The sequence below is a fragment of the Bombina bombina genome, chromosome 8, assembly GCF_027579735.1.
Source record: "Bombina bombina isolate aBomBom1 chromosome 8, aBomBom1.pri, whole genome shotgun sequence".
Lineage (NCBI taxonomy): Eukaryota > Metazoa > Chordata > Amphibia > Anura > Bombinatoridae > Bombina > Bombina bombina.
The window spans coordinates 2,445,755-2,460,990 of NC_069506.1; the positions used below are offsets into that span (position 1 = coordinate 2,445,755).

At 39.6% G+C, this 15,236-nt stretch overlaps 1 protein-coding gene across 2 annotated transcripts in view; it reads right to left on the reverse strand.

Annotated features, from left to right (window-relative positions):
- Nucleotides 1–9,982: 9,982 nt before the first annotated feature.
- Nucleotides 9,983–15,236, reverse strand: part of UBASH3B (ubiquitin associated and SH3 domain containing B) — a 477,436-nt gene continuing 472,182 nt past the window's right edge. For both annotated transcript variants that reach the window (XM_053690105.1, XM_053690104.1), the window contains exon 14: nucleotides 9,983–10,320. In XM_053690105.1, coding sequence (XP_053546080.1) covers nucleotides 10,183–10,320 — 138 coding nt within the window. In that variant the 3' untranslated portion in view covers nucleotides 9,983–10,182. The remainder of the gene's footprint in view (nucleotides 10,321–15,236) is intronic.

A 15,236-nucleotide genomic window follows, 5' to 3' on the forward strand; every position in this document is an offset into this window, starting at 1 on the left:
TGTACACTTACTGCACGACCCCTTATGGTAACGCTACCTAATTACATAACTCACTGTACACTGACTGCACGACCTTTTATGGTAACGCTACCTAATTACATAAATCACTGTATACTGACTGCACGACCCCTTATGGTAACGCTACCTAATTACATAAATCACTGTACACTGACTGCACGACCCCTTATGGTAACGCTACCTAATTACATAACTCACTGTACACTGACTGCACGACCCCTTATGGTAACACTACCTAATTACATAAATCACTGTACACTGACTGCACGACCCCTTATGGCAACGCTACCTAATTACATAAATCACTGTACACTGACTGTACAACCCCTTATGGTAACGCTACCTAATTACATAAATCACTGTACACTGACTGCACGACCCCTTATGGTAACGCTACCTAATTACATAACTCACTGTACACTGACTGCAGGACCCCTTTTGGTAACACTAACTAATTACATAACTCACTGTACACTGACCACACGACCCCTTATGGTAACACTACCTAATTAAATAAATCACTGTACACTGACTGCACGACCCCTTATGGTAACGCTACCTAATTACATAACTCACTGTACACTGACTGCACGACCCCTAATGGTAACGCTACCTAATTACATAACTCACTGTACACTGACTGCACGACCCCTTATGGCAACGCTACCTAATTACATAACTCACTGTACACTGACTGCACGACCCCTTATGGCAACGCTACCTAATTACATAACTCACTGTACACTGACTGCACGGCCCCTTATGGTAACGCTACCTAATTACATAAATCACTGTACACTGACTGCACGACCCCTTATGGCAACGCTACCTAATTACATAACTCACTGTACACTGACTGCACAGCCCCTTATGGTAACGCTACCTAATTACATAACTCACTGTACACTGACTGCACGACCCCTTATGGTAACGCTACCTAATTACATAACTCACTGTACACTGACTGCACGACCCTTTATGGTAACGCTACCTAATTACATAACTCGCTGTACACTGACTGCACGACCTCTTATTGTAACGCTACCTAATTACATAACTCGCTGTACACTGACTGTACGACCCCTTATGGTAACGATACCTAATTACATAAATCGCTGTACACTTACTGCACGACCCCTTATGGTAACGCTACCTAATTACATAACTCACTGTACACTGACTGCACGACCCTTTATGGTAACGCTACCTAATTACATAAATCACTGTATACTGACTGCACGACCCCTTATGGTAACGCTACCTAATTACATAAATCACTGTACACTGACTGCACGACCCCTTATGGTAACGCTACCTAATTACATAACTCACTGTACACTGACTGCACGACCCCTTATGGTAACACTACCTAATTACATAAATCACTGTACACTGACTGCACGACCCCTTATGGCAACGCTACCTAATTACATAAATCACTGTACACTGACTGTACAACCCCTTATGGTAACGCTACCTAATTACATAAATCACTGTACACTGACTGCACGACCCCTTATGGTAACGCTACCTAATTACATAACTCACTGTACACTGACTGCAGGACCCCTTTTGGTAACACTACCTAATTACATAACTCACTGTACACTGACCACACGACCCCTTATGGTAACACTACCTAATTAAATAAATCACTGTACACTGACTGCACGACCCCTTATGGTAACGCTACCTAATTACATAACTCACTGTACACTGACTGCACGACCCCTTATGGTAACGCTACCTAATTACATAAATCACTGTAAACTGACTGCACAACCCCTTATGGTAACGCTAGCTAATTACATAAATCACTGTAAACTGACTGCACGACCCCTTATGGTAACGCTACCTAATTACATAACTCACTGTACACTGACTGCACGACCCCTTATGGTAACGCTATCTAATTACATAAATCACTGTACACTGACTGCACGACCCCTTATGGTAACTCTACATAATTACATAAATCACTGTACACTGACTGCACGACCCCTTATGGCAACGCTACCTAATTACATAACTCACCGTACACTGACTGCACGACCCCTTATGGCAACGCTACCTAATTACATAAATCACTGTACACTGACTGCACGACCCCTTATGGTAACGCTACCTAATTACATAACTCACTGTACACTGACTGTACGACCCCTTATGGTAACGCTACCTAATTACATAACTCACTGTATACTGACTGCACGACCCCTTATGGCAACGCTACCTAATTACATAAATCACTGTACACTGACTGCACGACCCCTTATGGTAACTTTACATAAATCACTGTACACTGACTGCACGACCCCTTATGGTAACTTTACATAAATCACTGTACACTGACTGCACGACCCCTTATGGTAACGCTACCTAATTACATAACTCACTGTACACTGACTGCACGACCTCTTATGGTAACGCTACCTAATTACATAAATCACTGTACACTGACTGCACGACCCCTTATGGTAACGCTACCTAATTACATAACTCACTGTACACTGACTGCACGACCCCTTATGGTAACGCTACCTAATTACATAACTCACTGTACACTGACTGCACAACCTCTTATGGTAACGCTACCTAATTACATAACTCACTGTACACTGACTGCACGACCTCTTATGGTAACGCTACCTAATTACATAACTCACTGTACACTGACTGCACGACCCCTTATGGTAACGCTACCTAATTACATAAATCACTGTACACTGACTGCACGACCCCTTATGGTAACGCTACCTAATTACATAACTCACTGTACACTGACTGCACGACCCCTTATGGTAACGCTATCTAATTACATAAATCACTGTACACTGACTGCACGACCTCTTATGGTAACGCTACCTAATTACATAACTCACTGTACACTGACTGCACGACCTCTTATGGTAACGCTACCTAATTACATAAATCACTGTACACTGACTGCACGACCTCTTATGGTAACGCTACCTAATTACATAACTCACTGTACACTGACTGCACGACCCCTTATGGTAACGCTACATAATTACATAACTCACTGTAAACTGACTGCACGACCCCTTATGGTAACTCTACCTAATTACATAACTCACTGTACACTGACTGCACGACCCCTTATGGTAACGCTACCTAATTACATAACTCACTGTACACTGACTGCACGACCCCTTATGGTAACGCTACATAATTACATAACTCACTGTACACTGACTGCACGACCCCTTATGGTAACTCTACATAATTACATAACTCACTGTACACTGACTGCACAACCTCTTATGGTAACGCTACCTAATTACATAAATCACTGTACACTGACTGCACAACCTCTTATGGTAACGCTACCTAATTACATAAATCACTGTACACTGACTGCACGACCTCTTATGGTAACGCTACCTAATTACATAAATCACTGTACACTGACTGCATGACCCCTTATGGTAACGCTACCTAATTACATAACTCACTGTACACTGACTGTACGACCCCTTATGGTAACGCTACCTAATTACATAACTCACTGTACACTGACTGCACGACCCCTTATGGTAACGCTACCTAATTTAATAACTCACTGTACACTGACTGCACGACCCCTTATTGTAACGCTACCTAATTACATAACTCACTGTACACTGACTGCACAACCTCTTATGGTAACGCTACCTAATTACATAAATCACTGTACACTGACTGCACGACCTCTTATGGTAACGCTACCTAATTACATAAATCACTGTACACTGACTGCATGACCACTTATGGTAACGCTACCTAATTACATAACTCACTGTACACTGACTGTACGACCCCTTATGGTAACGCTACCTAATTACATAACTCACTGTACACTGACTGCACGACCCCTTATGGTAACGCTACCTAATTACATAACTCACTGTATACTGACTGCACGACCCCTTACGGTAACGCTACCTAATTAAATAACTCACTGTACACTGACTGCACGACCCCTTATTGTAACGCTACCTAATTACATAACTCACTGTACACTGACTGCACGACCCCTTATGGCAACGCTACCTAATTACATAAATCACTGTACACTGACTGCACGACCCCTTATGGTAACGCTACCTAATTACATAAATCACTGTACACTGACTGCACGACCCCTTATGGTAACGCTACATAATTACATAACTCACTGTACACTGACTGCACGACCCCTTATGGTAACTCTACATAATTACATAACTCACTGTACACTGACTGCACGACCCCTTATGGTAACGCTACCTAATTAAATAACTCACTGTACACTGACTGCACAACCCCTTATGGCAACGCTACCTAATTACATAACTCACTGTACACTGACTGCACGACCCCTTATGGTAACGCTACCTAATTACATAACTCACTGTACACTGACTGCACGACCCCTTATGGTAACGCTACCTAATTACATAACTCACTGTACACTGACTGCACGACCCCTTATGGCAACGCTACCTAATTATATAAATCACTGTACACTGACTGCACGACCCCTTATGGCAACGCTACCTAATTACATAAATCACTGTACACTGACTGCACGACCCCTTATGGCAACGCTACCTAATTACATAACTCACTGTACACTGACTGCACGACCTCTTATGGTGACGCTACCTAATTACATAACTCGCTGTACACTGACTGCACGACCCCTTATGGTAACGCTACCTAATTACATAAATCACTGTACACTGACTGCACAACCTCTTATGGTAACGCTACCTAATTACATAACTCACTGTACACTGACTGCACGACCCCTTATGGTAACGCTACCTAATTACATAACTCACTGTACACTGACTGCACGACCCCTTATGGTAACGCTACCTAATTACATAACTCACTGTATACTGACTGCACGACCCCTTATGGTAACGCTACCTAATTACATAACTCACTGTACACTGACTGCACGACCCCTTATGGTAACGCTACCTAATTACATAAATCACTGTATACTGACTGCACGACCCCTTATGGTAATACTACCTAATTACATAAATCACTGTACACTGACTGCGCGACCCCTTGTGGCAAAGCTACCTAATTACATAACTCACTGTACACTGACTGCACGACCCCTTATAGTAACGCTACCTAATTACATAACTCACTGTACACTGACTGCACGACCCCTTATGCCAACGCTACCTAATTACATAACTCACTGTACACTGACTGCACGACCCCTTATGCCAACGCTACCTAATTACATAACTCACTGTACACTGACTGCACGACCTCTTATGGTGACGCTACCTAATTACATAACTCGCTGTACACTGACTGCACGACCCCTTATGGTAACGCTACCTAATTACATAAATCACTGTACACTGACTGCACAACCTCTTATGGTAACGCTACCTAATTACATAACTCACTGTACACTGACTGCACGACCCCTTATGGTAACGCTACCTAATTACATAACTCACTGTACACTGACTGCACGACCCCTTATGGTAACGCTACCTAATTACATAAATCACTGTATACTGACTGCACGACCCCTTATGGTAACGCTACCTAATTACATAAATCACTGTACACTGACTGCACGACCCCTTATGACAACGCTACCTAATTACATAAATCACTGTATACTGACTGCACGACCCCTTATGGTAACGCTACCTAATTACATAACTCACTGTACACTGACTGCACGACCCCTTATGGCAACGCTACCTAATTACATAAATCACTGTACACTGACTGTACGACCCCTTATGGCAACGCTACCTAATTACATAAATCACTGTACACTGACTGCACGACCCCTTATGGTAACGCTACCTAATTACAAAACTCACTGTACACTGACTGCACGACCTCTTATGGTAACGCTACCTAATTACAAAACTCACTGTATACTGACTGCACGACCCCTTATGGTAAGGCTACCTAATTACATAACTCACTGTACACTGACTGCACGACCCCTTATGGTAACACTACCTAATTACATAACTCACTGTACACTGACTGCACGACCCCTTATGGCAACGCTACCTAATTACATAACTCACTGTACACTGACTGCACGACCTCTTATGGTGACGCTACCTAATTACATAACTCGCTGTACACTGACTGCACGACCCTTTATGGTAACGCTACCTAATTACATAACTCGCTGTACACTGACTGCACGACCTCTTATTGTAACGCTACCTAATTACATAACTCGCTGTACACTGACTGCACGACCTCTTATTGTAACGCTACCTAATTACATAACTCGCTGTACACTGACTGCACGACCTCTTATTGTAACGCTACCTAATTACATAAATCACTGTACACTGACTGCACGACCTCTTATGGCAACGCTACCTAATTACATAAATCACTGTACACTGACTGCACGACCCCTTATGGCAACGCTACCTAATTACATAAATCACTGTACACTGACTGCACGACCCCTTATGGTAACTCTACATAATTACATAAATCACTGTACACTGACTGCACGACCCCTTATGGCAACGCTACCTAATTACATAACTCACTGTACACTGACTGCACGACCTCTTATGGTAACGCTACCTAATTACATAAATCACTGTACACTGACTGCACGACCTCTTATGGTAACGCTACCTAATTACATAAATCACTGTACACTGACTGCACGACCCCTTATGATAACGCTACCTAATAGCATAACTCACTGTACACTGACTGCACGACCCCTTATGGTAACGCTATCTAATTACATAACTCACTGTACACTGACTGCACGACCCCTTATGGCAACGCTACCTAATTACATAAATCACTGTACACTGACTGCACGACCCCTTATGGTAACGCTACCTAATTACATAACTCACTGTACACTGACTGTACGACCCCTTATGGCAACGCTACCTAATTACATAACTCACTGTACACTGACTGTACGACCCCTTATGGTAACGCTACCTAATTACATAAATCACTGTACACTGACTGTACGACCCCTTATGGCAACGCTACCTAATTACATAACTCACTGTACACTGACTGTACAACCCCTTATGGTAACGCTACCTAATTACATAACTCACTGTATACTGACTGCACGACCCCTTATGGCAACGCTACCTAATTACATAACTCACTGTACACTGACTGTACGACCCCTTATGGCAACGCTACCTAATTACATAACTCACTGTACACTGACTGTACGACCCCTTATGGTAACGCTACCTAATTACATAAATCACTGTATACTGACTGTACGACCCCTTATGGTAACGCTACCTAATTACATAACTCACTGTACACTGACTGCACAACCCCTTATGGTAACGCTACCTAATTACATAACTCACTGTACACTGACTGCACGACCCCTTATGGTAACGCTACCTAATTACATAACTCACTGTACACTGACTGCACGACCCCTTATGGTAACGCTACCTAATTACATAACTCACTGTACACTGACTGCACGACCCCTTATGGCAACGCTACCTAATTACATAAATCACTGTACACTGACTGCACGACCCCTTATGGCAACGCTACCTAATTACATAAATCACTGTACACTGACTGCACGACCCCTTATGGTAACGCTACCTAATTACATAAATCACTGTACACTGACTGCACGACCTCTTATGGTAACGCTACCTAATTACATAACTCACTGTACACTGACTGCACGACCCCTTATGGTAACGCTACCTAATTACATAAATCACTGTACACTGACTGTACGACCCCTTATGGTAACGCTACCTAATTACATAAATCACTGTACACTGACTGTACGACCCCTTATGGTAACGCTACCTAATTACATAACTCACTGTACACTGACTGCACGACCCCTTATGGTAACGCTACCTAATTACATAACTCACTGTACACTGACTGCACGACCCCTTATGGTAACGCTACCTAATTACATAAATCACTGTACACTGACTGTACGACCCCTTATGGTAATGCTACCTAATTACATAAATCACTGTATACTGACTGCACGACCCCTTATGGTAACGCTACCTAATTACATAACTCACTGTACACTGACTGCACGACCTCTTATGGTAACGCTACCTAATTACATAAATCACTGTACACTGACTGCACGACCCCTTATGGCAACGCTACCTAAAACAAAACAAATGTATCCTCATACCATGCCATAAATAGCATGCCACTTTTTACAACATGGCCATACCATTGCTATGTTGAGAACAACCCTTATAGACAGGGTCCCCCCACTTAAAAAAGGAGGCAATAGGGATGAAGAGCTTTTTAAAAAGTAAGCACGCTGGATATACTCTTTGGGCACTATGTGCCCTAAAGGTCTGAACACTCAATTAGATTTATCACTGCTTGACTAAAGACAATGGAGTATAAATATTACCTTTATTTTGTGTCCGATTCCATTTTGTTCAAAAAAAAATAAAAAAGGTAGATGCTGGGACATTTGGTCCCTAGGAACCGCGATTTACACATTTCACTAATATGTAATTTAGATGATATAACCTTTTCTCTAAGTAGTTCTCACTGTTATGGAAATAATTTGGTACACATAAATACATATGGGAATAGATAGTTTAGTTTGGTGCCTGTCCCTTTCAAAAATTTGAAATGCATTTATAAGTATGCTCTGATGTCCGTAAATGTGCGTCACCATTAGCTAAATAACTGGGGGTATTGTGACTAGGCAGATTCCCACATTGGCCACTGGCCAGTTGTTTTAGTGCGATATCAACACAACACACACCCACTGCATTTGGTCTAAACAGCAGTGACGTTATGTAATGACGTATCAATGTGCGGTCTATTTAAAAATAGGCTTACACCTGTATTAGTATACTTGTATCCTGGATTACTGCATCTTTAGCTGTTGCGCTTTAACAACAAGGTAAATAACTAGATGCTTCATAATACGGTTTGCTCAAAGCACAGTTTGCAGCTTTGTTGCATTATTTGTATTGTGTATACTGAAGTGATATTAGGATAGGGTGGCCATATTGCCGCTTTTAAAAGGGATACATATAAAAAATACATATGTCAGGGCTGTTTAAAGAAATGTTTTGTGTAAGAACCCTGACATATGTATTTTTCATATGTGTCCCTTTTTAAAGCGGCAATATGGTCACCCTATATTAGGATGTTTAGTTAGAACTATGTATAGGGTGCTTAGATCGATCCGTCTCTATGCTAACGGTTCTTTGAGACCTATTTGCCTCTCACAGCCACTTGAGGTTAAAACATTGTGAGTAACAATATTGAGTTTGTTTATAATAATGTGCTATTTAAGGTTGCAACATCATAGACATTTGAGTGTTACATTTACATTGATAACAAAGAGGGAAACATATTCTGGTTCAGTGTGTATATTAATTAGTAACCAATACTTGTCTTACAATGTAAATAGCTGTCTGCCAGTTTTTAGATATCCATTTGCACAAAAGCTAGGTGCATATATCTAGTATAATATCAACACATAAATAATAAAGGTGATTATTTTTATTTGGAGATAATAATGGTGTTTCTTTTGTATTTATTTAATGCACTTTTTGCATATTTTTGGTATGTATATGGCAGTTTTTATACTGACTATATGCATAAATTGTATATTTGTTTACTGACATATGATATATGTTTAATTGTAGATTGTCTTGAAAAAGGCTGCCTAGAACAGCCGAAACGTTGACTTTGCTATGTTGTGAAATGTATAAATAAAAAGGAATATTTTTGGAAAGACCCGTGAGTGCTCTCCTACTTCTTCTCATTATATATATATTGATTTAGTGGTGAAAATTATTAGTGCCCCCTCAGTTTTGACTGTGGTATCGTATGTGCCCCCCCCCCCCATATATTGTTACTAGAGTCGCCACTGCAGGGGTTAACTACACATGAATCAGCCTCACATACATCAGATATGTACAGATTCCCACAGACATTTGTTAAATCTACTTTACAGCAATTTATTTTGTATCTTTTAAATAATAATTTGCAACAAAAATACATATTATCTTATATAAGCAAAAGATTTCTTCTTTCGTTGCTTTATTTGGACGAGCAGGAGCAGACGGCAGGTTCCATCGCGTCTAGTGGAGACATTTCATAGAGAACTAGTTAGAATGTAAACGAATGTTCCGCTCATTCCTGAAGTAAAGTGTCTCTCCAGTTAAACCCGCCTGTTGGGCCGTGAGTGAGAGGAAGAATCGGTGGGTCAGTCAGGTGCCATAACCCAGTATCCCCTAGTTCTTCACAGCAGCAAAACCCCAAATAAGGAATCTGTAATACAATAACACACTCATTTGTACAATGATTTAGGTTTAATGGCACCACGTGCACAAAACATTCTACTTTTAGTTTAACAATAAAATTACTTTCAGTGACAATTACCCAGTAAGGAAAGAAAAAGTTGGATTTAGTTATAACCCTAAATGAGGCAATATAAAAAACTGAGATATAAATGGTTTAGGTCTCCAGAACCACAAGATTTTATCTTTGTGTTTAACTAAAGACCAACAAGATTCTACTCTAAGGGCTGAATTTCTGACGCTCTCTGATCTGATGAGATTCTATAAGATGCATGGTCAGTATTTCACAGCCTCTCAGAATAAAGTAGTCATGAGACCTTACATAGAATAAAGTAACCATGAGACCTTACTTAAAATAAAGTAGTCATGAGACCATACATAGAATAAAGTAGTCATGAGACCTTACATAGAATAAAGTAACCATCAGACCTTACATAGAATAAAGTAACCATGAGACCTTACATAGAATAAAGTAACCATGAGACCTTACATAGAATAAAGTAACCATGAGACCTTACATAGAATAAAGTAACCATGAGACCTTACATAGAATAAAGTAACCATGAGACCTTACATAGAATAAAGTAGTCATGAGACCTTACATAGAATAAAGTAACCATGAGACCTTACATAGAATAAAGTAACCATGAGACCTTACATAGAATAAAGTAACCATGAGACCTTACATAGAATAAAGTAACCATGAGACCTTACATAGAATAAAGTAACCATGAGACCTTACATAGAATAAAGTAACCATGAGACCTTACATAGAATAAAGTAACCATGAAACCTTACATAGAATAAAGTAACCATGAGACCTTACATAGAATAAAGTAGGCATGAGACCTTACATAGAATAAAGTAACCATGAGACCTTACATAGAATAAAGTAACCATGAGACTTTACATAGAATAAAGTAGTCATCAGACCTTACATAGAATAAAGTAACCATGAGACCTTACATAGAAAAAAGTAACCATGAGACTTTACATAGAATAAAGTAGTCATCAGACCTTACATAGAATAAAGTAGCCATCAGACCTTACATAGAATAAAGTAACCATGAGACCTTACATAGAATAAAGTAACCATGAGACCTTACATAGAATAAAGTAGTCATGAGACCTTACATAGAATAAAGTAACCATTAGACCTTACATAGAATAAAGTAACCATGAAACCTTACATAGAATAAAGTAACCATGAGACCTTACATAGAATAAAGTAGTCATGAGACCTTACATAGAATAAAGTAACCATGAGACCTTACATAGAATAAAGTAACCATTAGACCTTACATAGAATAAAGTAACCATGAGACCTTACATAGAATAAAGTAACCATGAGACCTTACATAGAATAAAGTAACCATGAGACCTTACATAGAATAAAGTAACCATGAGACCTTACATAGAATAAAGTAACCATTAGACCTTACATAGAATAAAGTAGTCATGAGACCTTACATAGAATAAAGTAACCATGAGACCTTACATAGAATAAAGTAGTCATGAGACCTTACATAGAATAAAGTAACCATGATACCTTACATAGAATAAAGTAACCATGAGACCTTACATAGAATAAAGTAGTCATGAGACCTTACATAGAATAAAGTAACCATGAGACCTTACATAGAATAAAGTAGTCATGAGACCTTACATAGAATAAAGTAACCATGAGACCTTACATAGAATAAAGTAACCATGAGACCTTACATAGAATAAAGTAGTCATGAGACCTTACATAGAATAAAGTAGTCATGAGACCTTACATAGAATAAAGTAACCATTAGACCTTACATAGAATAAAGTAGTCATGAGACCTTACATAGAATAAAGTAGTCATGAGACCTAACATAGAACAAAGTAACCATGAGACCTTACATAGAACAAAGTAACCACCATGAGACCTTACATAGAATAAAGTAGCCATGAGACCTTACATAGAATAAAGTAGTCATGAGACCTTACATAGAATATAGTAGCCATGAGACCTTACATAGAATAAAGTAACCATGAGACCTTACATAGAATAAAGTAACCATGAGACCTTACATAGAATAAAGTAACCATGAGACCTTACATAGAATAAAGTAACCATGAGACCTTACATAGAATAAAGTAGTCATGAGACCTTACATAGAATAAAGTAACCATGAGACCTTACATAGAATAAAGTAACCATGAGACCTTACATAGAATAAAGTAACCATGAGACCTTACATAGAATAAAGTAGTCATGAGACCTTACATAGAATAAAGTAACCATGAGACCTTACATAGAATAAAGTAGTCATGAGTCCTTACATAGAATAAAGTAACCATGAGACCTTACATAGAATAAAGTAACCATGAGACCTTACATAGAATAAAGTAACCATGAGACCTTATATAGAATAAAGTAACCATGAGACCTTACATAGAATAAAGTAACCATGAGACTTTACATAGAATAAAGTAACCATGAGACCTTAGATAGAATAAAGTAGCCATGAGACCTTACATAGAAGAAAGTAACCATTAGACCTTACATAGAATAAAGTAACCATGAGACCTTACATAGAATAAAGTAACCATGAGACCTTACATAGAATAAAGTAGTCATGAGACCTTACATAGAATAAAGTAACCATGAGACCTTACATAGAATAAAGTAAAAATTAGACCTTACATAGAATAAAGTAACCATGAGACCTTACATAGAATAAAGTAACCAGAGTAGCCACCCTTCAGCTGGTAGGGTAGATCACTCACGTCAGCTTCCCCTTAACCAATATGGAGCACCATCCCCTCACTTTGTTTGTTTTTCTTATAACAATTCTAGAGAGGTACACCATATTGATATTTACCTATCCAAGTGTTGAACAAAGTGATATACACTCACTAGTCTTACACCATGTAGGGGTACATTAAATTAACATCAAATCAGCAAAGAGTACCACTTCCCTCTAGCTTATTTATAAGGAGGCAGGGAGAAAAATATAAGTTTAAATACATTCCAACATAGGGGATTATAGCATGTATAGTATAGTATGTTATTAATGATTTTAACTAATGGACATTACATACAACCAGCTGGGGACCTAGAAAGGATCATTAAAAGCCCCACTGTGTCTAGATAGAGCACGAGCTCAGACCAAGGGGTTTAAATCTAATTGAAGTTAACTAAAAATTGTCTTGTTACTTCATTCCAACACACCCTGTCTAGGTGTACAAACATATTGATCCTGGTTCATCCTGGCTTTTACCCAGTATCTAGCTAGCACACAAAAAATGTCCCCACTTTCTGTAACCAGTATCAGTACCGCAATGGCTGAATTGTATGTATGCATATATATATGTAAAATATCATGTATTATTAAGTACAAAGCATTTAGAAATTTGTTTGTTATAAATTCTGTTCCATCAGTCTCTTGCGGAACGGGGTCAATGTTATTAACTAGGGAGTGACCATTACTCTATCTATTTTAGAAAATATCATGCATCACAAGAGTTAATGATCTGAATGATCTTGATTGGCCGCTCACATCCTTATATTGATCCCGACCGCCAGAGACTGACATCTCTGATGAAGCGCATGTGCTCATGCGCGAAACGCGTTAGATGGAGCTCACCTAACTTGTTGTAAGCCTGCATTGCAATAAACTCCATTACTGACCCCAGGACTCAGCTTCCTTTTTCCTCATTTCATATGCATTGGGCGGTAGGAGGACCCGCCGTACGCTGAGTCCTATTACGAAGCTGCACATTGTACCACGCAAGACCCTTCAGGAGTACTCACTTTTCCGCTTGGCTGCAGTCACTACAGAGACGCATCGATCTTCACCTTACGGGGACCCGTAGAGCCGCAAAAGACCAGAGCAACACGCTCATCACCAATGAGAGAAGAGTCGCTTGCAAGTGAGGTCATCGCGAACCGACACGCACAGACGCCCAGCACCAGCAGGCAATCGAACACTCACCTACGGAGAACAGAAGACCTTGGGATTACACAGGAGGACCTACTCCGGATCGCAGGTACATTCTGTTTTCTCCTATTCTCAGACCACAGCACTTAAGAAATTTGGCTCCAGCATCGGGTTACCCCAAAGTACATCCATTTCTACTAGCACCCACAGAGCGGCCTAGGACAGAGACTGTCATTAGTGAGTACTCCCGGAAAACTAGCATACACACCAGCATCTTATCTAATGCTGCTTTGATGTCAGTGGACAGTATCACCTTTTGACATCGCATTCACTAACTTTTTAAATCAATTGGGACACTGAACTGATACTCATAGTGAATCATAGGACACGCACATGGACTGGCTTTTTGCATTTATCTTTAGTAAACTAGGACCGCCATACCGGCCCATTACTACGATTTGTCCTAAATATATACCAAGAGGAAACATCCCCATTTGGCAGCATTGATTACATTTGATTTGAACTTTCATTAGTCTTGAGCTTTGTTACAAACCTATAAAGCACAGTGGTGAATTATACATCTATCAATCACTAGAGCTGGTGGCTTAAATATCTTTATAAGAGATCCACTATTAAATTAATCCACTTAAGTCTTATACCAATGAGGATTGAACTTTGCCAACCTGCTCATCCAGTGACACACCACTGTCATACTTGGGACTCGTCCTAAGTATATGCATTGCTTGTCTGTTATTATACAAATTGCTAATACTCATATTTATTACACAGTGCTTGTTTGTTATTATACAAATTGCTAATACACATATTTATCACACAGTGCTTGTTTTTTACCATACAAATTGTTAATACTCATACTTAGTACACAGTGCAAACTTCCTGTTAGGAACCTTATTTTATGATCCCTGCTATAGGATCTTAAGCCTCCTTAGCTTCCTAACATATTTGTCAGGCT